The sequence below is a fragment of the Corvus hawaiiensis genome, chromosome 3 (genome assembly GCF_020740725.1).
Source record: "Corvus hawaiiensis isolate bCorHaw1 chromosome 3, bCorHaw1.pri.cur, whole genome shotgun sequence".
In the NCBI taxonomy this organism is placed as follows: Eukaryota; Metazoa; Chordata; class Aves; order Passeriformes; family Corvidae; genus Corvus; species Corvus hawaiiensis.
In genome coordinates, this window is record NC_063215.1 from 102,673,648 (window position 1) to 102,698,387 (window position 24,740).

The following is a 24,740-nucleotide window of genomic DNA, read 5'->3' on the forward strand; positions in this document are numbered from 1 at the left end:
GTACATAAGGAAGAGCCATATTTGGGTACACTTAGACCCTGTTTGTTTTTCCTTTTAATGTAACCAAAGTGATAATAAACACATTTATCTCTGGCATATCTGTCAGAATAGCAAACAGCAGTACTCAACACAAGCCTGAGCATCTTTCTTGGATACATCACTTCTAACTTCTGAGTCAGTTCCTGCAGATGACACCCAGCAGAGCTCCATCCCGCATGTCCAGTGTTTTCCTGTTTACTGGGCAGATTCCCCATCTCAGAAGGTGACAGACTGTCCCAGGTCTCACTAACACACTGTCCAGGGGCACATTGTTCTCTGCATCTTTGGTCTGCAAGCTGGGAACGGAGAAGGCAGGACAGGGTGGACCCCTGCTCCTGCCCCATTAGCTGGCAAATGGGATGGTCAGGAAAATCCTCAGGAAGACACAGTCTGCTATCAAAGACAGTAGGAACACTTTTACCAGCTCAAATTAGAACTGGATTAAATCTTGAGCAAAATGGTTCTCTATGTTTTAGTGAACATCTTTTACAGAAGAAAGCTCATTTTTCCTGGAAGAAATAACAAAAAGCCTGATGAAATCAATATTAACTACTCAGTGTTTTTATTCTCTTCCTTTTTGGATATCACAGTGCCTTCTAAGATACACCACTTGTGTGCAAGATGTGACTACAAGGTGTGATACAAGACATGATTGCATCTTCTCAAAGCAAATCAGTTACATGTAGCTGTATATTGCAAAAACTTCTTTGTTTTTTTAATCTTAGAAAGTGCTCACTGCAAACCTGTGACTCTTAAATATTTTTTAGCTGGAGATTGGTTTTTGATCTGTGCTGTTGCACTTAATTTCTTCCCACTGCCTGCATAGACAAGATAGGTAAATCATTATTAGTTCACTTCACTGTGCACACGTGTGCTCCCATCGTGTGTACAACACCCCTCCCCACAGGGGCCATTCACTGGGCTAGTCCTGCTTCATCCTCTGAATCTCATCCCTCTTCAGCATCACCACAGTGATGGCAGAACTCGCACTCCACAGGCAGATTTTGGACAGTGGGGATTCATGTAAACTGTTTACTGACACCAGCTGACATTGTACTGTACAGAAAGTTTGTTGGGTTTTTTTCATTAAAAAAAAATGCTCTGGCCTAGAAGAGACAGGAAAATAAATCTATTTTTATTTGCAGTACTTCTGCAGGTCACTAAGTTAATGGAATGTTACTGCATCTACTGAAGCAATTTTTAACTGTGTTTAGGAAACATGTTATTATTAGGAACACACGCACATCCCACAGAAGTGCTCTGGTCACGGCAGCTCTGCACAGGGCTCTGGCAAGCACTTTAACATCCCAAACCTCTCCCTCTCTTCTCCCCCGGGCAGATCCAGAGGTTTATAATGGGCTGAGAAGCAGAAGAAATGGAGTTATGGATGGCTGTCCCACTTCTGTAATAGCAACAGCCTTTTTTTTTTTTTTTTTTTTTTAGGATTAAGCAGCCCTCTGGATTAAAAAAAAAAGCCTGAGTGCTTTGGCACACAGATCACATATCAAAATATTAAGCTGGCTGTGGTCAGAAAGAACTTTAAGCCTGGTCCTCTGCTAGTGTTTGCAGTGTCCAAGGGAAGGGAGGAATGAAATGCCACAAAGAATAACAAAGAATACACAGCACAGAAGAACACTTCAAAACCTTTGCCACTAATCTCAGAGTGAGTAATAAAAGGTAGGGATGCTAACAGAAATACTGTATTTAGCAAATTCACTGAACAACATAATAGTCCCCCCTTTTTTTAATTTAGTTTTTTTTATTTATTTTTCTGGTTTAGTTTATTTAGTTTTAGGTTCTGAGTCAGATTTTGTATCTGCCTTTAAAACTGCCTCATGTTTTAGTGCCCAACAAACACGTGGCAATACCTTCCTGGAGTCTAACCCATGACATAAGATTTGCAGAGCTCTTCTAAACATGAAAAGTACTGTCTGACAGCTGTCAGTAACAATTTCTGACAGAACAGCTCTCACCTCAGCTGTGGGATACTCCTCTTCTCCCTGCCTTAAAGCCTTACAGGAATACTAGCACTAAGGAGAAGGTGTGCCACTTGAATCCTTGTTTATCTGGATAGAAGTATTTTTAATAGCAACTGATGACAGTCATGTCAGAAAGCGTAATTCATAACACAGACACCAAAAAAAGCCTCTTTTGGGTTCCTCTCCAAAAGCCTTTTATGACAGACACGTGGGCAGCGTGGTTTTCTGAAGCAGAACACGTCAGCTTATATTTATACCAATCAAAAACAAAAGAAAAGGAGTGGTGGACTAGAGGGACCTTGTTTACCCAAACACGAAGTCAAACACTGCCCAGGATAGTGCATCTCTGTGTAGCTGGCTGCATTTCATGTTGGAGTTAATGCCCACACACAGATTAATTTACAAACCGACATTAATTTTCTATTCAGAGATCAACAAGCTGGGCCATTAAGCTTACAAACCCCAACAACTTTTAAAGTGATGGAAAATAACACTTACTACATATTCACGAGGGAGAAGGAAAACAATCAAAACCGAGCATGAAGTAAGGACCTCGTGCCTGCCTTGGGGCAGGTTTTCCCAGAGGTGTGATTTACAACTCCAGCATCAGGTAAATACAATCTCTGGCCACAGTCCCTGTTGTACAAATTCCTCCTAAGCTCAGCCACAACTGGTTACAGAGCGCAGTGCTAAGTTCTCCTCCACTCACACACAGAGGCGAGAAGGCAGCTAGCTAATCTTTCCTCACAGCATTTCCTCCCAGTGCACAAAATCAGGCAACATAAAGTGTTGTCTTCAGCTACTGCTTTTTCTTCTTTCACAGCTACAAAAGAGTCTCAGTGAGTTAACACCAAAATGAACAGTTCATGTCTAAAAGCCTCAGGCTCCAAAACTTCTGCTCCCTCCTCTCCAGTCAGTCATTACCACTCTCCCAAAAAAAGCTAAGTCCTGTTTGCAGAGAAATCACTCAGGGTTTCTCCACCTCACAGAAAAAACACTGGGGAAGCATAGAGTTGTGTAACTTTCACTCGGGTCCATAGAACAGCTTAGTCAGCAGTTTGCTCAGCACACTCATTTGCCGCAAGTATCTGAGCAGCTACACCTTTAAAAAAACCTCACTGCAAAGCCCCCCTCCTTCAGTGAGCGCTTACCCAAAGCCAGAAAGTGAATTCTGTCTACATTTTTTTTTCTCACTTACGCTACCCTTGAAACTCCATCCCCGGCGTCTGCACTAGGGGTGCATACGGTCAGCGCCGTCTAATCATCCCAGCCCTGTGCAGCACATCCTCCCGCATCCGCTCCGCCTGTTTTTCCAAAGCCCTGCGCCCCGGCTGGATTCATGGGAGAGATTTCTGCAGCAGCGGTTTCGAACACCGTGACCCTACGTGCATACTTTAACATCATCAGCCGAACCACTAGAAAACGTGAGAAAGGCTCCAGGAATTCAATTCACTTCGAGTATTAAATGAAAACACTCCTCGCTTGCCCCAGTCTCCTCCCTAACAAGGCAAAAGTCATGGGAATGTGATCCCGTAGGATGCCCGGCACCCAAAGCCTCCCGATTTCCGCCGTGATTCAAAGCCCCGGGTACCCCTGGGCAAAGGGAAGAGAGGGAAAGAGGAAAGGAAAGGAAATGGGAGGAGGAAAGAAAATTTAAAAAAAAAAAAAAAAAGGGGGGGGGGGTAAAAAGGAAATTAAAAAAAGAAAAAGGAGCCAAGTATTTATGTTAACTGTATCACGTTCGTAAACCAAAACAAAAGAGCCCCATCCACCGGCCCGTTTCAAGCCAGAACTTCGTGGCTGCGCCTCAACTACCCGGAAAATTCCACTTGGGACGGACCCCCCCCCGTGCCCCGCTCCTCTGGCGCGGCTCCCCCGAGGCAAAGCCGCCCCGGTCCCGCTCCTTACCCGCTCCTTGCCCGCTCCTTGCCCGCTCCGGTGCCGCCAGGGCCCGCCCGCCGCCGGGAGCGGGGCAGCAGCAGCAGCGCCGGGCCGGGGGCGGCGGCCGGGCCAAGCCCCGCCCAGCGCATCCCGCGGGAGCATCGTCCGGCGCGCCAGCAAAGGCAGGGGATCCCGAGGGGAACCGCCGCGGGCAAAGGTCCTCCGGGGGTAGGAGATCCTCCGAGGACATGCAGCACGAGGCTTGGAGAATGTCTCAATTACCCGCAGGTTTATACAGTTGTGTTATCTTAAGTGATGGAAAGTCCTTGCTATCCATTCCCCTCTGCAGGCACCTAGCAGAGGTGGCACGGTACCGTGCAGAAAGACTGCTCCCGAAAGGCCAGAGCATACAGATAGAATGGGGAGGATGAAGAGGGGGAAACCAGCTATAAAACCCTCTAGAGCATTCCCAGGGATATGGAGCAGAGCTGCCAGGGGCTGCAGACACGCAAATTGCCCATATGAAAGGCTTTCAATAGCAGTGAGAGCTCACTCACAGCAGCGAGCTCCGGTTTCTTGTGTAATCCATCCAAAATTCTTTGTGAAGCGTTACACATCCACGCCGGCTCCACCGCTCTTCAGTGGTTGAAATTTCCCTTGTATTTTAATAAGGAAGGACATCCTTCTGATAATAGTTTTGTCCGATTTATCTTCTCTGTAAAGTTTTCTTATGTTTTCTCTGAAAATGAAGCAATCCTACCTCTTTGTTTTATGCATGGGAAATACTATGCAGGCTCTGTCTGCATTTGCAATAGAAGTGCTCAGTACAGCTTTCCCTACAAATAAATTCTTCTGTAAGCTTAACACCATTACACAAATTGCACCAGGACAAACACTGGCCATTCGTGGTTTGCAAAAATTCTGGGTTTATCTTAATTTTAAAAAATCCCGTGCCAAATCTGGCACCGAGTTTTTTTCACCATAACTTAACCAGTAACTTGCAAGCCAGTGAATTGTTACATTCCTCTCACCTTGAAGGTCCTTCCTGAGCACTACCAGCCTGAGGCCTCCAGGCTCAGAGCACAGGGTTAGGCAGATCCACCTGTAGCCTTGGAAGTGCCACAACCTCATCCCAACCTCTTCCCGCTGGAATTCCATCCCTGTGAGTCTTCTGCCCTTGAAATCCAGGCCTGATGTCAAAATTGTATTTCCATAAAAATTGTACCTTCCATAAACAATACAGTCTTCTGCCTTCTCCCAGGACACACACAGCATCTTAGCAAAGGGAACCAGTGGATCAATACCTCCTGTTTTGCCAAAATGCCAGGAAATTTGAAATAATTTCTAAAATTTTCTACATACTCCAAAATGAGTCCTTCGAACTCTTGTGTACTCCTGCACAACATTCAATGAAACCTTTTTTCCTGTTTAGCTTCCACAATAGCTCTTCCTAGTGGTTTTCAAGTGGGAAGGGTATTAATTTCTCCTATCTCCTTATCAAAGCAAACATATCTAAAAATAGATCAGATTTCCTTTTGCTGAGACAAGTGTATACATTTTCAAGACTATTCTTCACCAGTAAATTCTACTATCACTTCATCTTCCAAAATAATTCAGTGCAATATAAACTCAAGCATCAGAGAAAAAAACCCTGATACTAAGATTTTAAATTCCTTTCTATAATTTGACTTTGATGAATAGCACATGCAGAACAAATTAGAACTATTAAAATTACTTCCACTGTAAATACAATTTGAAGAACTTTTCACATAAAGACATGGTATTATATATTGCTAGAGGCAGTTATAAAACTCATTCAACATTCTACAACACCAACAAATTCAGTTTACATTGCTGACTATATTTAAATTGATCTTAACATTATTTGCAGTATATTGCCCTTTTTATAAAATGTTTACTGTCTATGACTATTTTGTCAAAAGTGAAACCTATGAACCTGTCAGTTCATATCTGGCTAGAACCAAATATTTGTAAATAGAGACAGAAAAACTCTTGCTTCTGGACTTATTTTAACGCCTTGTTCTACTGCTTTGTTTTTATTTTTGCAAGAAATTTCTGCAAAAGTTCATCTTATCTAGGAGTTATTTCTGTATTTTCTTTTGAAAAGTCACATTCTTCTTCTCCCATTTAATGAATCTTTCACTTGTGATTGCTATTAAAAACTTACAAGCTTAGTATATTCACTATTTGAATGATGTATATTTATTACATATAAATTGGTTATAGAAATTTAGCATGGTAATATCCTTTCTGTGAGAAACTGAGTCCTTGTTGGCTTCAAACATTCCTGATCTCATGGGCTAGATCAATAATCTAAGAGAAAGTTGTTCTTGCCTGCACGTTTGGACTAAAAATAAACCAGATTTTCCAAGACTTCAAAAAAAACTTCTGGTCAAGTTGATTGTCCCCCCTCCAGGTGCATATTTTCTGTCCAACCCTGCACATGCTACAGACAATTTGAAAGTCACTACGTATAAGGCACATAAGAGGTGCAGCACCAGTTCCAGGATTACAGCTGTTCCCTATGCCAAAGGCTGCAGCTCATGAAAGTGCACTGAAATTCTCAGTTCAGACCTTTTCAAGCTCATAACTTCATTAAAATAATCTTTCTTGGATACAGGGTCACTATTCAAGCACAAACTGAAGACTTAAATCCAAGGGAAAAGCAACTTGAAGCTTTAAGGGAGGGCAGGCAAGGATGAAGGCTCTCTCTGGGACAGAAAGGGGAATGTGTAAGGGGAGATGTGAGGTGTTCTCATACTCATTTCAGAAGCAAAGGACTTTATGCAGAGGGAGTCTGCAGGAAGCCACACGCCACCCTTGACTAGATTCCAAGTCAATTCATGAAAGAATCCCTACTGCCCAAAATAACTGGAGATTACCTGGACTCTTAGGTTTTGTGGGTTTAAGCCTTCTCAGGACAAAGCCGTGCTGTTTATGGGAGACCATAACTACAATTCTGACACCAGGCCTGGGGTTCAAAGGCTTCTTCCTTAGTTAGGAAGTCATCAGCTTAGAAAGTTTTGGACTCACAGGGTGAATTAGTGCTAAAACCAAAATAGATAAATTGTGATTTCTACTGTTATCTCTGCAATTTCCATGTAAGATTATAACCAGAATTCTTTTAGGGCTGCTCGTGGCGTGTCTTGCCCTACAAATGAAGCCCAAGGAGAACCACACTTTTTGTTTGCAGTTCAGCACTGCAGCAATGCAAGTATTTGCCCCTGTAAGGAGCTGGGTGATTCTGAATGAGCATTGACATGTCTAAAGCTGCCTACACACACAGCAGAGGCAGACAATGAGAGCTGCCCCGGGCAAGTTTCCATGTGCTGCAGTTCATAGCCCCAGTCAGGCCTGGGATTACAAAGGTCCCCCAAAGCTCTTCTCTATCCCCCCCTATAACCAAGCTGGCAGTGCTGCAGGCACAATTGCAGTTAAAAGAGAATTTTTAACTCTGTGATTAAAAGAAATATGCAGGAATTTGGGCAAAAATGGCCTCTTCTAAACAAACATGGTTTTAATTCACAGCCGAGCAAGACTGCAGGTAGTGGCAGAGGCGGGAAATGCAGAATAAGACAAAACAAGCATTCTTAGAGCAGCATCCAGCCTTTGTGGGAGGAAGTAATCAGACCTCTGGCAGCAATTACAATTTTTTACTGTACTAAGCTTTGTTTTTATTATGACCCTGCTGTTGCTAAGATAGTGCTCTCAAATTACCTTACATACAGACTGTATTAAACAACAGGTTTGCTCAATTTACAGGGCCAGATGGTTCTCCAAAGTTTAATACATTATTGGGTTTACACCATTAAAAAAACCCCACAGCGTTCACACTGCTCAACCAAGCCAGTAAATAACTCCTCCCGTCTCCTGATAGGCACTTTGTGGATAGAAAGTTTATTTCCTTTCCTGTTTGCAATTGGTGCCTTGCATGTCGGAGCATATCCATTTCTTGGAGCTGTAGGAAGCACTGTTAAACAGTGAAGTCAGCATCCAGGAAAGATGCTGGGCCGAAAATCTTCACACCAAAACTTCATCTGCCAGGGAGGGAAGGTAAGGCAGGTGGAGCAGCAGGATTGCAAGTACAAATTAGAAATGAAGCTGGCTTGGGAAAAAGGAAAAATAACCACATAAACAGCCAAAGGTAGGAAAACAAACTGTTGCAGCCTGGACATTTCACATCCATTGAGAAGATTGTGGCACCATCATGCCATGAAACACCGAGCTGGTTCAGAATGAAACTGAAGGGATTAATAGGAGATGTGACAAACACCACCAGCTTTAAATCAACACTTGAGCTGATTGCTGTTTAAATCACAGATGTAGCAATTGAAAATAAGCATTGTTCAAACAGCAGTGGGATGCACCCTTGCACAGCTTATGGTGTCAGCCTAAGATTCCTGTTTTAGAAGTTAAGCTTTCAGGCAGGGAAACCTCTGACCTCCAGGAGCTTAAAGCCTTCTAAAATAGACAGTGTCTTTGGTGCTTCTTGGGCAGTTTCAAACTGATGAAGCAGTGGTTCTTAAGAGGGCAATCTTGAAGTTAAATTAATGCCTGATTACAGCAAGTATTTATTTTGAACACAGAGTAGTTACTGGGGATGTGCTTTCAGAAATCTAGGATAGCTGAACATTTTGAAAGCCTTGAACACGTTAGTATAGCTTTAAAACAAAGCTCAGAAAGATTTTTTGAAAATCCAATTAAAACCATTAAAAGAGTGCTGTTTTCTGAATTAGCCACTTAAGCCTGAGGGTGAGAGATTATTCATGAGGTGGCCAACACTATGGAGAAATTAATTCAGCACTCTAAAAATGCTTTAAAAGCTTGTGTGTTTTAGTGAGTTGTCATTAAAAAAGGTAACTGACATTGGGGATTTTCTTTAACCCTGGTTTTACACTGTATTGTGCTAAAGGTTTTAACACTTTACAACACTCTCTCACTGGTTTCCCCAATTAACCAGCTAGGAAGTCAAACACTCACACTGCACATCTTTGAAGACTAATTCCAGTTTTAGTAAAATTTCCTTGCCCAGATTTTGTACATTCCACAATACTCTGCACATATCATTGCATACAAAGCAGTTCAAAATCATTTTTCTGGAAAACTTTGCCTCAAAGATGAATTCTTGGCTGCGATGTTGAAACAAGTCTTCAGGTTTTAATAGCAGTAGCCATTTACACATGTAACAGCATTTGAGATATTCAGAAAGATTCAGCATCACCTGGTTAGCAGATAATAAGCACAAATTACTAGGGCATTTCCACTTGATGCAGTTTCTAATGCCACAGGGTTAAATGTAATATCCTGTGCCTCCTTACAACACCTGCTACAGCAGTATCCAAAACACTGATTTAAACCTTTTCTGCCAGATTTTAATTTGGGATATTGATAGTTTACAGTTGTCTAGAACTTACTCAAAACATTTCCTTGAAAAACTGAAGGCAGTTTAAGTGACCAGAATTGTCTCTTCCAGAGCTTGATTATTGCTGACTGGGGAGGGGGACACCCAAATACACCCCCAAGTAATAGTGCAAAGAAAAAATGCTGATAAATTGATGTACATTGGAATTGTACCTATATGCCTATACATTCTCTTTGAATTCCAGCTTGGATATTGGGGTATACTCTGAACATGCATTTGATTTTTTAACACAAATTCTAAACACACTGTATTTTTATTCAGCCATGTAAAAAATGGCCTAAGCAAAGCCTTTCTCTGAATGCAGCGACCTATGAAAAGTAGTATCAGTAAAAGTAGTATCAGTTCAGTAATTTCATTCACAGAATAACTAGATTAGTACCTTCACTGCAAGATGAAAGTCCTCAGAAAAGGCAGCTTCAAAAGAACTGGATGAAAGCAATTAGCTTCCAGCCCTCAATGAAACAGTTGAAGCCGTACCTGCTTCCATAAAATGGTTGGAGAGGAAGCCAACACTTCCCAATCCTCATTAGCACCAGCACAGAGTTCTTAATTCAACATCAGTAAGAAACCCTGCAGGCTCCCATCTCCTCTCCCTTTCACAACCACTTCTATTTTGCATTTCTGAAAGGAAGAACTATCAGAACAAAGAGAAGCACTGAGATTACCTAGACTGGTGTAACTACTCCACCAGCAACAGCTGGAACACCACACCACAATGTCACACTCTGCAGCCTGGGCATAGCCAGAAGTAAGGAAAAAGTCCAACTGGTTTCATGTAGTTGATTTTATTATTACATACTGATAATACATATCAACACATCTGATATCAGAGTAAACCCTTATGGGACAAATAAGTGCCATAATGGAAATTATGGAACACAAGGTTGGTGTGGAAAGTGTGGAGCAGCACAGCATCTCATAAAAAAAAAAAACCAAAACAAACCAAACCAAACCAAAAAAAATACAACCAAAAAACCAACCAAACAAAAACCCAACCCAAAACCAACAAATCCCACCCCCCAACAACAAATCAATGCTGCAAAAAAATCTTAGGAGAGGCCTAAAGTTCACACACTTCTGAAAACACAGTAAAAGCCATGTGCAAACCCCCCAGTGAATCCATCACAACTCAATTCCATGAAGACCTTTTGCAAATTCAGTGTTTAAATCTTCTACATATTTCATATTCTTCTTTACTGTAAGAGAGCACAGTAAGCTGATCTATTCTACACACATTGCTTCACTCTTTTGGGGCAAATGACAGTCACAGTTTCCTCTAGCCTTAAACAGCTATTTCAAACAATATATATATACATACACATGTAAACAAAAAGTTAAAGAAATGGCATACAGCAATTTCATAGAAGTATCCCAATTCAGCTATTTGTGCTCTTTACCTTGGAATCCAAAGTACCAAATACAAACAGGAAAAGTTTTCCACTGTTGTAGTCTAATGATCCCATTTACTTGGTGAATTTGAAAAATCATTTCAAGCCACAATTTCAATTCATTCTAGAGGGCTGAGAACAGGAATAATACATTTACAGTAACTGCACAGCTTGCATGGTCAAAAAAAGTCTCCAGACTTGTTTCTGAACTGTTATTAACAAGTAATGGAATGTACATGTGCTGACAATTAAATGTATAACTCAAAGATAGACACCTACTGCACCAAATTTGTTAATGCAGAAACATATTTGAAAATATACAAAATCTGAAGTCATTACATGAAATCAAAACCTGGTTTTAAAAAGTGCACAGTAAAAACTGAAGGTAATTACTATATAAATGATCCAGAGTGTGTATTTCCTGGTTTAGAGCCAACATTAAGTTCTGTTTTATCTGTTACAAGTTCTAAATATTTTAAAGCCATTTACAGCACCAATTCAGTTTTTACTAGACCCAATACCAGCCTCTGCTTCCTGGAACAAACAGGAACTGGATAATGAATGGTCACTGTCTGCATCCTGTGCAGCAGCAGCTTCCAAGGACTCAGCTGTAAACTATCGATTCTTGTTCTTTTTAGAATTTCCCTGCAACAAGAAACAAGCAAACAGAACACTGAAATTCAGGTAAGGAAATCTAGACAGGTAACATACAAAACCTGATGTCTGGTAATTTATGCCTACAGCAAACAAAGAACAGTCAGACTGAAAAGAAACAGTCCACAGGCATTTAATATTGGCAAATTGTAACTGTTTGCTCTGAAAATGCCTCTACTTCTGTAAGCACAACAGAGGCAAGTACCAGATATTTCAAATTAGCACAACAGCTCCTTACTACAACTGAAAACTGTGAAAGAGATTTGAGGTACATCCCAAGACACTCAACTGTATAAATACCACTAATATTGTAAGGGCAAGTCAAATCATTATTCACCTTCAGGTGCTATTTCAAATATCTCCTTACAGAATAATTGCCTCAAATAAAAGAAAAAAATCAATCCCCCACCCTACTGGGTTTTTTTTTCCAAAATAAATTTTATTTTAATTCAGGTTGTACAGATTATTCCTAGCTCAGAACAGAGTTTGTTCCACAGCTAACTAACTCACATTTGACCTGCAGTAATTCCACAAAGGAAATGTGGAGCTTAAAACAAAGTTTTGTGCAATAGTTACTTGCTGGCAATTCTCAGTCTTCCTATTTCCTGAAGATAACATTTGTTTTGAATCTAACCAACAACTCCCTCCAAGTGATAAGGGCTTTAACTGCATCATTTTGATTTCCAATTAATCACCACCTACATTTGGTAATACTTTAAAACCTGGGTGGCTTCTGTTATGAGATTCTGAGGTCCTTACCCACAGAGTACCAATTAAAGTCTTAGAAGTACGGCAAGTGAAAAATTCCAGAAAACATTTTATAAAAACATGTAGTGCTATGGTCAGTATGCAGCCAACAGCTTCCTTCTGGAAACACAAGGGTTTATACACCACAAAATAATTTAAAGAATACAATGCCAAGTTAAATCACTCAGAAATCTGAAGAAAAGCAGGGGGAAGAGTTTGCTCTAAAAGATAAAAATCACCATCACGAGACCTTTAATCAGAACATGGAATTTATTTTATTATTTTTATTTTTTTAATCCTTCAGTGACACCTGCTTCCATGCATTCTGCAATTAAGGAGAATAATGCTCATTTATTTGTTTCACAGTCAGACAAGTGAAGGGCAAAGGCCTTCACAACATCTGTTCCTCCCTAGAACCATCAGAATAGGATATACCATGGTTTAATCACTACTGAAAACAGCAGACTTCTGTATTTTTCATCATTAGGTAAGTTAAAAATCTGTTTCTGACAAGTGGGTAGATTCCTTGCTTGGAAAAGAATTCAAGTGGGCATTTCAAGCTCACAGAATAATATAACTGGCAACTTTTTCATTCATACATGAGGGACAGACAAGCTAGAATATGGAACTAAAACAGAGGAAGAGACCAGCTGCCAAGGACAGAGTCTGCTGCAACCAAAAGGAGTGCAGAAGGGACACTTCTACCCAGAATTTAATCCATAACCACTCAGCATCACCAGCTGGATTTACAAATAGCTCCATTTTCACCACATGTGAACAATAAAAAGGTGCTGATCTGCCATCACTTTGAGAACCTAATGTGAAGCAGTGACATGAAGAGCTTGCTCTTTCCCACATGTATATTTTGCAAGAATTTTTTATTCACTGAAACTTGAAGGAGCAAGCTTGGAGCTTCCTTTCCAACTGGCTCAGAGAAAGAATTACAGCTTGTGAGCTGGTTTGTCCAAGGGCAGGACTGCAGGAACACCAAATGTAACCCTCACACCTCCCAGCTGCAGCCAGCGCCCCGTGCCAGCACTGCCGACTCACCCTACTGGCCATCTTCAGCGTATCGATCTCTTCCCTTTGCTTGGTTAAGGTCTCATTCATACTGCACAGATGGTCACTCATCATGCTTAACTGATCCTCATAGCTCCTCTTTGTCGTCATCAATTCATCCTAAGGGAAAAATAAAATAACCAGAGGCCCTTGGCTCAGTATTAGTGATACCTGGCAAAGCAGCACGCTTCCACCTCCTCTTAGTAAGCTCCACTTTTGATGCTGAGTGTGTGCAATTCACCAGTGCTTCATGAAAGAAGGTCAACAGCTACTTCTCTTTTACCTGAAGTCTCATGCATGGTTTGTTCTCTTTATTTTTGTGCTGTTTCCTTTAGATTTTTCCCCCACTTTTTATGGCTTACATAAAAGAGTAACAGCTAAGTTTTCCAACATTGTTTCCAGCCAGAAAACAGGTAACGTTGATAGGGTTAAAGCATGGCCTGTACAAGAACACACACGGCATCCAAAGCTGAAGGAATCACCACTCCACATGCAGTTACAGAGCTATGATCCCTCTGGGATTACAGAGGCATGGGGGGACAGTGTGCATGACTAGAACCCAGCACTGAAGGGACACATATACTTTAGGAAGGACAGAAGGGATGAAATCAACGCTTTAAGTGAAGGAGTGGCTTGAAAACAACTAAGATCTCCTAAGCAGGGGAACAACCGAGTGATATGACAGGCATCTGCTGCAAGCAGATAAAAAATCTTCCATCCACAGACTCTGATCCTCATTAGGGATTTTAACTACTCTGGTATCTCCTGCAAGGGCAGCAAGGTGGAACACAAGCAACTCAGGAGTTGTCTTGAGAGCGGCAAAGAACTTCTTAATACTAGTGATTAGTGGGACCAAGAGATGCTCTCTGCTGGACCCTGTTACTCACAAATAAGGAAAAGCTGGTCAGGGGTGTGAAAACCAATGGCAGCCTTGGCTGCAGCTACCATGAGTTAGTGGAATTCAGGATCCTGAGGGAAGCAAGATGAATAGTAGAATTACAGCAACCTTAAACTCAAGAAGAGTAGATTCTGGCTTCTTTCAAGGTCTGCTTGGAAATATCCCAGGAAAAACTGCCCTGGGAGTTCCAGGGGCCCAGGAAAGCTGAATGACCAAGGACAGAACGAGGAACGATCCAGTGCCTAAGACGTGGAGTGACTGTGGCAGAAGGCCAGCATGGCTGTACAGGAAGTATCCAATTCCACAGCTTGATCTGAACTCTCTTCTCTGACCAAAGGATGGGGACAAATTACCTTCAGAGGACCCTTCCAACCTAAACAAGACTATTATTCACTATTATGCAGACTACTAAACATAGAAATGATGTGCCTGCTATCTTTTCCTAGGAAGTTTTAATATGCAGCTGGAAATTAACATCTCCTGCCGAGTTCAATATCAATTGTGGAATTTCTTAAAGGAACGGATCAAAAAAGGGTTTAAAAAGGACTGTTCATGGACACAACTGTTCAAAGCTTGCAACATTATATTCACTGCCTGTATGGAGCAATTTTGGTACTCACCATCACAGAGAGGTGAACAATAATAAAATGAACTAAGTGTAAAGAAAACATGAAGGTATTTATGAACTGTACAAGTTCATATATTAACAATATTACTATAGACTTTATTTTACTATTGGCTCCTTTCTCAGCTGTGTGGAGGAGATGGACAAAGGGACAGAACTCTCACAAGATGGCGTAAGAGTCAATTATTGTTAACAAGAGCTTCTTAAAGATTACCCCAAAATTATCTTTGCTTAATATTAAGGTATCTATATTTAAAAAACCAAAATCAATCTGGCCTTTTTTAAAACTTTCAGACTCAGATGCAAGAAAGGATTAAGAATTCCTTGTATCATCTGAAATCAGTCACACAACCACAACTTTTGACCTTTAACCCTCCCCCATTTTCATGAAAATCCTTGACATCAAATGTGCTAAAACACACGTCTGGCCACTATAATCTTTTCCTTGGAAGCATGTTCCACTTCAACTTTATACCTGGGATTCAAAGAGTATTATTTAAGGCTCTTCTCTACATACCATTAGAGTTTTTATATGCCATGACTCAGGAACTAGTAATGGCATGGCCAGGCTAGATGGTTGTAATTTTTCTGCTCCCACTTCCCCTTACACACAATTACAAAATGCATCTATTACATTACAGAACAATTTACTTGCCTGTAACCTGGTGATGTTTTGACTGGCAAGCTTCAACTCTTCCGTGAGCGATTCCTTGGATTTCTCTGCCAGAGACAATCTTTTGGCAAGTGCTCGACACTACCAAGAACAGGATAGGGAGGGTAGAGAGAAGGAGAGTCAGTTCCAGAGTATTGCCTTGTGGCATCCTTAAGTGGTTGCTTTGGACTTTTCCATCTTTCTGTGATATTTTGACTTCAAGAAACTTAGTCAGAGCTTGTGCACACTTTTAAATGCAAAGGTAATGCAATAGTTGACATTAAATGTTTCATTCTACAGAGCTACTATATTGCCAATCCTCTAGATATCATATTTTTCACGTAAATGCCACAAAATTTTTCATAAATAAAAAGCAACACAAACAACTCACACCATACAAGGCTCAAATATCACAGAAAAGATGGTTCCTCCAAACTGTGCCATCTTCCGTTAAAAAAATATTTAAGAGGATTTGCTCTGTTAACCTGGAGCTTTGGTGTATTCCACATCGTTTATTATACAAATCAAAACAGCCACTACTTTCAAGAAAGTTCCCTCATGACTTGAAATGAAAAGGAAACCATAGATACAATGAATCATCTTGTTCATTCTTGTAGTAGAACTTATGCCTAAGAACCCATTTTCTCTGGAGAGCTGTTTCCATCACTTCATAATACACTCAAATATTTTTGAATGACATCAGCATCACTTTAAAATTAAATCAAAGCTTCCTTGGTAACTAAAGCCAGCTGGTTCAGCTTATATGAACAAACCTATACATGATACACATTATACTTCTTAATACAGCCAAGAAAAGGCTACCAAAAGATTTATTAAACATAAAAAGTTCTCTAACAGTATCAGTTTTTATGCACACTAGACCACAGTCAAAAAATATTCTAGAAACAGATTTTTATAAAACATTATGCTCCATATATTGGAACTCACTTTCACAGCACTTGCCTGTGGAAAGTTCAAAAAGAGATTTACAGTCATTGCTTTCATGCTCACCTCAGCATGGAAGTGCACTGATTTGCTGTCAGCAAGCTGCAGGTGAGAGGTCAGCTCTGCTATCCTTGCCATGTAGTGAGTTTTTATCAGGTCTTCACGAGACTCAACATCTGGAGCCTGGCAAAGCAAAGATTTAAGCAGACAACATTTATGTTTAGTAGACTAAATACCTGAATCACAACATTGCCTCTATACAGATTTTTCTTCTTTCCTTCTGAGGCCTGCCCACTCTTATCAAAAAGCATTAAATTCCCCAAACACAAGAGACAAATTACAGCAGGTCACACTGCAATCTGTCACTCTGATGGTGACTCTAAATGTCGCATTTCCTTACAGGACAAAGAACTGACTGCAGAGGTAAGAATTTACCTCGCTTTGACATATCAAGTGTCTGATGAAGATGAAAATCCACTGCAGAAGTCAACAGCTTTCACTTACAGGAAAACTTACTGTCTCTTCCCAACAAGGAAGAATTCCTTCACATAACTCTATTTCAGAAGCTTACAAAAGTCGTAACTATTACTAATGTTGCATGTTTCAGAAGTTCCTCTAGACATTTGAAATTAAAAAAGAAAATAAAAAATAAAAAAGCCCAACAAAACTCAGTAGTTTACAGACTAACCCTCTGGAGGCAGCTTCCACATGATTTGTCATCACCTTCAAGTTCAGCACTATGCAGAAGCCTTTAAGAACTTGTATCAGTTACTATCTAGCTCCCTACCCCTTTTTAAATCACACTTTGAGAAGAAAAGGAAGAGTAAACTGAACTACACATCAGTTCACTGTGATATCAGAAAAGGGAAAGCACTGATCTCACTCTCAGAAGTTCCTGCTGGGGCAAGTGTTACATTACAGCAGGGCTAAATAAAGAGTTAACATCTAGACTAACAGCTCATTCAAGGTTTGTTTTGGTGTGACCTCTCCTTTGTACCCCAAGCACTGCAGCCAGGGTCTTTTATTCAGCTTGAGCTCTTACTCAAGGGTTAAAAATTCAGGCTTGGACTGCAGTTTGGGCTACTGAGGCACAGACAGAGCAGTGCTTTCCTCAAATTACAGAGAACAGACCCTGACTCCAGCTCACACTGCTCCAAAATGCTTAAATGGGTAAAATAACAGTTCACTGACAGATGAAGAAAATTAAGAAACACATGGATTTCAGAAATTTGACCATATAGTATATACAGACTACACGGTCAACTCATGGCATTATACTGGAGTATTCTTGGTAATTAGACCTCTGGAATAAGTTTAACAGAATCAGAACTGAAGTATTTAACAGATGGACTTTAATAATGTTTAAAACAGATTACCTTTTCATTATCAGTAGTTACAGTCAACATTCCAATCTAGAACAAGGAAGAAAATACACTTAATGAGAACTGCAAAAAAATAGATACCATAGCTGCATTTTGGTTCCAGTCATAGAAGGACTTTAAATTTAAACAATCTTGCAACCGTTCAAACTGAAACAAATTTAAGTACTTCCACCTGTAACATAAACAAGAGTGGTTATATGAATGCCTTGAACAGAATTAAACCCGACACCAACTCTCAAAAATTTATCTCCTGTCTTATGATGTACACAGGGAAAAGGCAATAAAAGCAACAAGATGCAGCTGGGCTTGTATGGTTATGCAACTGCTTGATCATATGAAACTAATTCAGAGCCATGTTAGCATACTGAAACATTACTTGTCATGTTTAAGAGGATGGAAAGTCAACCTGGATTTCTTGAATACCTTCCAAACGCCATCCTTTCCACTCTGACTAGTAAGCACTGACAAAACTCTACAGGAGTAGTGTATGCCAATAGCTGGTTTCATGAAAAGAATATCTTCATAGAGAATCAAAGGGGGGATTTTTCCCCTTGATCTCAATAGGACTATAGATTTATGTTTATGGGAAATATTAATATAATATGTTGACCTGTGAGTAGCATTATCCTCAAACTCCTAAGGATTCAAATAGAGGATCAAAACCTTAAGATGACAGTTTACTTCAAAACTGGGTATTTCAAAACAATCCAGTGGTTATTTTTATCCTGGAGCAGGAAAGTGGGAAGGACAAAAAAAAAAAAAAAAAAGAGAGGATTCTATTGAATGCTGAGTTGAGTAGATTTATTATTTCTTACAGATGACATTTCTGTTAATACCACTATGCCACTTCAGAAGTGGAATTCAGGGGAAAGGCCAACTCATTTTAAATATGTGCAGTAAACAGGAAAAAGCCATTTACCAACACAGAAGAGCAGGGAAAGAATGCATGCTACATTCAAAAGCAATTGGTGAACCCAAACTGACCCTAGTAAGTCTTCAAACCCATTTACAAACACTACCTACCTACTTCCATTTGCTTTAACGTACCTAGAGATGAACAAAAGTATTGGAAACACAGGCCCAACCCCAAATATACACCACTTGCAAGGTTTCCTAACTACTGACAAATCTGGAGGTTAAGCACCTATTATTTCCCCCCTCAGTTACAGAAGTACAGAACTACAAAAATATCACCACAATACTAAAGACAGCAAACAAAGTCTCAAAAGCCAAGAAGTGCCAAACTCTGCAGAAAGCATTTGCAAGCAGCTTTGCAAATACAAGGACCCCAAGAGTGAATGCTTTTCAACACAGTCAAAAGGCTTTCATTTTTAGTGTTCCACTGATCAAACAGCACTGCTACTAAAGAAAGTGGAATTTTCTCTATTGAAGGGAAAAGTCACTTACCAGACTAGTGCTCTTAATAGGTTCCCTCAGACTCTTTTCTGTGGTTTCCTTCTTTTGTTCTGCTACATTTGGCAAAACAGAATGCTCCTGGATAGTGTCAGTTAAATGTCCACTAAGAGAGTTCTTCAGTTTTTGGTTTTCTTTCTCTAGCTTTATTTTAGCTAGCTGGGCCTCCAACATCCAGTGTTCCTTTTCTTGTTCAAGTTTTGCAATTTTCTCCAAACTCTGCTGGACCTTTAGGAGAGAAAGTTTACAGTCCAGGTTATTGAACCCAGGGAGAAAAAAAGCCACACACAGGAAATGTTTGAGGACAGTATTATTTTAAACCATTACATATGTGAGCTAACAAAGTGCAGCAGGTAAACTGTTTTGAGCTGTGTGCTTAGCTGTGGTTCTTTATCAAAAATGGCCATGTGATTTAACTGGTTTGAAACACACATTACAAAGGTATAGCTCATAAAACTGGCAACATCCTATCCTAAAAAAATCAAAGCAGGGAAGAATTTCATAAGAACTTGAAAGATGTGTACCTGGCACTATCACTACCTTTTCCTATACTAGAAAGGCAAACTCACCCTTCCCAGCTGTCCCACCTCACACAGACAGAGCCACCCACTTTGTCCAGGTAAGAAAACAACTACGGAACAGAACACATCCAATCACTGCACATTTCTGCTGAAATTCAGTTCACTTCTACTAATACACTTAGAATATTGGCCACTGCAAAAAAAAAAATCACCCAAGTATTTGCTTCTGTAACAGTTCAATAACAATGAGTCAAGCACAGGCTGAGTATACAATAAAGAAGTGTCAGTATTAGCTAGCTATTCTCATCCATACGAAGCAATGGACAAACTGTGTAGGCCTTTTAAATACCATGTTGCCCACCCTGCTTCACCTTCCAGAAAAAAAAAAAATATAGGCATAGTGGAAGACAAACTGTAATCTATTACTCTAACTGAAAAGAAAAATCACTGCTCTTAACCAGTGCTAGTAATTCCTGCATAGTCCAAAAGAGGACTTAAAACAGTACACAACATTAAAAATTAATGCCTTCAGTAGTCCTTATTCCTGTCTTTATTTTGCATTTAATTGAATTATTAAAGATTACCTGTCTTCTTGTATTTCCAAATGAAGATACCAATGGCATAATCCTGCCTCCTATATCTATCTGCATATACATTCTGCAGACAACTCAGCCTGATATGGGTACGTTTTACTTTCAAAACTCTACAAGACATCTACAGTCCAATTTTAAGGTTCAGCATATTCATATATACCTACAAATGACCACAAACATAGATATGTGGAGACTTTGATACAACTTTAGCTTTACAAAATACACTACCATATATGTTAGTACAATGTACACCAGAATACCTGCTGTGCAAGACCTTCTCTGCTTTCTGTAGAACTCAGGAGAACTCTGCGATTGGCTAAAGCCTCTTCATAAGGCACTGAATCTGCACAAGGCTGCAGAAGAATCAAAAAAACCCTCTCAAAACATATTACACACTAGATGAGAACAAGCATTCTACCTTTATTTTCTTACTACTTTCCTTACTTTAGTAAAAGGAAAAAAAACCATGTTGCAAGTAGCTTACCAGGCAGTAGGAAAAAATGGTTTGAGCTCACAGGAAATACTGCTCCAAAAGGTACAATTGATTAAAAAGTGCTCAGAAAACTCCAAGTGTTAATTAATGATCAAAGGCATCTTAAGGTCCTCTTTACAGACAGTGATTTAGTAACAACTGCTAAGCACACCATCACTTAATTGTCAATTTTAATGGGGACAAGAGAGAAACCTGGCAGCATTCAGTTTTTTGGTTCAGCACATTTTCTCCAGGGTACCTCCTTTTCAGCTGTCTTTTTTCCCCCTACTGCTCTCCACTGTCTTCCAGTGAATGCAAGTGTAAGAATATAATAGCATTCACTCCATATTCCTCGTGAATACGGGAGGAAATTTAAATAAGCAGCCACCCTTCTCCTTGGAGTCTTGGCACAGAAATAATTAGTGGAAATGGGTAATGGCAGAATTGGCACATACCCTTAGTTCTGAGGGCAACTATGGTCTCTAAAGTTCTCAGTAGCATTATTGCACTCAGGGTTTCATTTCCTCAGCCAAAAACTGTCATTCAGAGAATCTCTTCCATTCCAAATACTGCAAATCCTTAGTTTGTATTCTCTTTGGCATAACCAACTATCTACAGAGCTGCGCTCTCTCTGTGCAAGCATGCTGGCTGAACAAACCTTCTTCAAAGACTTCATGTAAGCAGCTGCCTTCTTCTTGTACTGCAGCATGCACTCAGCTGAGAGAGGGCTGATGAACTCTGTTCCTCCCTTAGGGCCGTAACTCAGCGAGGTGGTGAAGTGATCCAAGTTGTTGCTAAAGAACGAGGCCATCTAGACACATCAAGAGAAGTGGCTTTTTGAATTAAGTTGACCAGAAAGATTCTTTGGAGCAATTACTCTTTCAAAAGACAAGTATTCAGTGAAACTGGACTTCATAACAAGACTTTGAAACAAGCTACAGGCTCTTCCATGTAACTTAGATCTCACTAACACAAAGCATCCTCTTCACAGTATCTGCTTTTATCACTCACTCAGTTGTTTTTAACTCATAGCCTGAAAACATTGTAAGAATCAACCTGACGCTATAGATCATTAATATCAGAGGCACACAGAGATTTTCTGAATCATTCAGCTCTGCTTTTTTTTTTTTCTTAAAAACCTGCACAAGTTAGGGAATCATATGAAACAAAAATATCCATTACCTTGCCTGCTCCATTTGTTAAAGCAGCAACAGAGGATAAAATACAGTCATTTGTAGTTATGAGTTTCTGTGTGGCAGTTGGAACATCCTGTTCTAAAGTAGCTTTCTGACTATAGTGCTTGGAAATATCTGGAAAAGGAAAAGCACATTTATGCCAAATTAAGAATACAAAATTTTGTGAAAGTCACTCACAAAAGCATCTTAGCCTAAATATATTAATTTCAACAGCACCAAAATTTAAAAAGAATCAAGTATTTATCATGTAAGAACATTGTCAATTTGGCCTAATTTAAAAAAAAGTAATTGTTTGACAACTGAACATTTTGCACCTATTTTACAACAGAGTACTATTGCTACAGAATGGAGAAATCCCAGCTCATCACCACCACAAATTATAATCTGAAGTAATCTTAAACAGTTCAAAATTAGTTGGGATTGAGAAAGAAGAGAGAAATCAAACATTCTGGAGTACAGGAATGTGAGACATTAAGCACAGCACTTCTGTTGATAGTTAATGAATCCTACTGACAGTTTTCTTCAGTACTTTTATTTTCTGTATTTCCTTTAAAGTTGGGTTGACTTTGCATTATAGTAACCATACTAAGAGGTAGAAAGTATTTTAAACTTATGCTACAAAACTCTTGGCTTAGGGTCTCATTTTGTTTGAGGTACAATCTTTAATGTAACTTTGTTTTTTTAAACAAGGACACTGCAAAATGGGGCCATACTATTCATGCTCTTAGGAAAAAAAAATTTTGCTTAAAATTATAAAAGCTTAATTTTTAAATAGCTGACTAGTAAATATAATAAATCTCTATCGATTATTTTCTCTCCACGAACAGCTACATGGTACTGAAATTATAGGACATACAGGAACATCAGTTTTAAAATTCTAAGTTATAACCAAGTATCACTTCACTGAAAACATAACATATCCATGCTGTTCTGATAAAAGCAAGGTAAGCCATTTTCCAGAGAAAGTCAAGTTTCAAAAAGAACCCAGACTTCCTCATAAGTTTTAGTTATATATTCATGTTAAAAATATTCATTAACCTAAAGATAGGAAGGAAAAATTCCACTTTGAAGGCAGGTACTAGGTCAATGCCACATATGTAGGGGAAAATATGTACATTTCACAGCATTCCATTCTGTATGCTAGTTTCAGCAGAGCAATGAAGTTCAGAAAGTAAAGCGATACTGTTCAGGAAAATCTGGAGAGCCACAGTTAAATAATCCAGCAGCTCTGAAGAACAAAGCTAACAGAACAGAAAAATGAAAAAACCATGTATAAATGTCTAAAACAAGTAGTTAGTAGGTTTAGTTTCTTAGCTGGTAAAGGTAAAACAAACCAGATTTATCACATATGATATGATATGTTACAGAGAGAGTACACGTGTGCTGTGCTAAACAGAAAGAAGCAAAGCTGAAACAAAACAACATTCCCAACTCTCACCTTTTAAAATGTCATGGAATCCATGAAGACTTGCAGCAATGTTTGTAAACACAAAGTTGTAATTTGTCCTAAGGAGTCCTTCTGGTCTTGTACCTAAGAGTACCACGTAAGAAGGTAAGAAGGAAAATGAAACCACAACACTAAGATTTGACCATGAATGAAAAAAGTTAGCTTTGAAAATAATTCAGTTTCCACCTACTAGAACCATTTGCATGGAGTATGAGTCATAACTCATTCATTTACTTAAATTTTCCCTTTCAATATCAAATGTACATACATTCAACTTTGCCAGAGTAGGCATGTGAAAGACTTTCAAGGTCCCTAGATTTTATTCAGATTCCATAAGAATCAATTGTTTTGGTCTCAAAAACAGCACATACAGAAAGACATGTTCACAGCTGCAGGAAAGACCATCTGGGCCCTTCTAAAGGGTGAAGACTGAAATAACCTGAAGCTATACAATAACCATTTCCTACGGCTGTTTACAGGATGCATTTGGAGATAGCTTCCCCACACACATACACACAAAGGCTTTACCTCATTTTATTCAGTCATTGCCATGACAGTTCATAATAACGTTATGAAGACAAGGAGCTGGAAGTGATGATTAGTAATAAAAATGTAGCTTTTTTATTAAAGCTTTTTAATTATATAATTAAGAGATGACAAAAGGCACACTGTCAGTCATACTAGAAAAACCCACAGAAAACCAGTCACAGGGTAACCAGTCAAGCCAGAACTGACACTCACTTGGTAAGGCCAGAAGACTGACGTAGGTGTGTAGCTTCTCAAAGACTGCAGTCAACCTTTTCATATCTCTGTGCAGCTCCATATTTCTAGCTCTTAAAGCAGCTGTGCAAAGAGAAGACTCACACTCTTCTTCCAAACTAGGAATATATGAATTATTTTTTTAAAAGCAAGCAATTGTCTTAAAAAACAAGTTCATGAGTTTTGGAGCAGGTAAGTGTTCCCTACCTCCCCAGTCCAAAGCAAAAGCAGACTAGGAATTCATTTTAGAAAGGTTAACATAGGGGAAGTTAGCAATACATGAAAATTACTGTGTGCATCTCCACACTTAGGTGTTTCTGTCACAAGCCAGGAATGACTTACTCTCACAGCAAGGAACTCATTGCAGCAATTTAAGTTTGAAGACTTTTCCCTCTACTACATAAATTCTCTTTTGCTTCCTAAGGAGCACGAGAACAGGTATAAAGGAGGCATAAATCAAGATTTTTCTTCTTCCTTAGTCCAAACCCTCTCTTAAAGCAGTTCTTTGCACCTATAACTCACCTCCCTTCGATCAACTCAGGAACAAAGATTTTCACAGCAGAAGGGATGTGCACCTGGCCAAGTTTTACTACATTGGTACATTTACTGAATGATAAATAACCCTCAGAGAAGCTCAAGGCATTACC

The 24,740-nt window shown here is 39.6% G+C and overlaps 2 protein-coding genes across 5 annotated transcripts in view; both read right to left on the bottom strand.

The window, feature by feature from the left end:
• Positions 1-4,004, bottom strand: part of STON1 (stonin 1) — a 42,437-nt gene extending 38,433 nt beyond the window's left edge. For 2 of the 4 annotated variants that reach the window (XM_048297236.1, XM_048297233.1), the window contains exon 1: positions 3,927-4,004. The gene's annotated coding sequence lies outside the window, so the exon portion shown is untranslated. Of the gene's footprint in view, positions 1-3,216; positions 3,454-3,915 lie in introns of those variants that run through there. The other 2 variants (XM_048297235.1, XM_048297231.1) reach the window with 2 other exon arrangements.
• A 6,104-nt stretch (positions 4,005-10,108) lies between these two features.
• PPP1R21 (protein phosphatase 1 regulatory subunit 21) overlaps positions 10,109-24,740 on the bottom strand; it is a 31,744-nt gene continuing 17,112 nt past the window's right edge. Inside the window, exons 12-22 of the mRNA XM_048297919.1 lie at positions 24,076-24,212; positions 23,326-23,418; positions 21,874-22,001; positions 21,350-21,502; positions 20,480-20,572; positions 19,100-19,333; positions 17,687-17,722; positions 16,377-16,493; positions 15,369-15,467; positions 13,182-13,310; positions 10,109-11,375 (exon numbers count right to left, since the gene is read on the bottom strand). Of these exons, the coding sequence (XP_048153876.1) occupies positions 11,346-11,375; positions 13,182-13,310; positions 15,369-15,467; positions 16,377-16,493; positions 17,687-17,722; positions 19,100-19,333; positions 20,480-20,572; positions 21,350-21,502; positions 21,874-22,001; positions 23,326-23,418; positions 24,076-24,212 (1,249 nt within the window). The 3' untranslated portion in view covers positions 10,109-11,345. The remainder of the gene's footprint in view (positions 11,376-13,181; positions 13,311-15,368; positions 15,468-16,376; positions 16,494-17,686; positions 17,723-19,099; positions 19,334-20,479; positions 20,573-21,349; positions 21,503-21,873; positions 22,002-23,325; positions 23,419-24,075; positions 24,213-24,740) is intronic.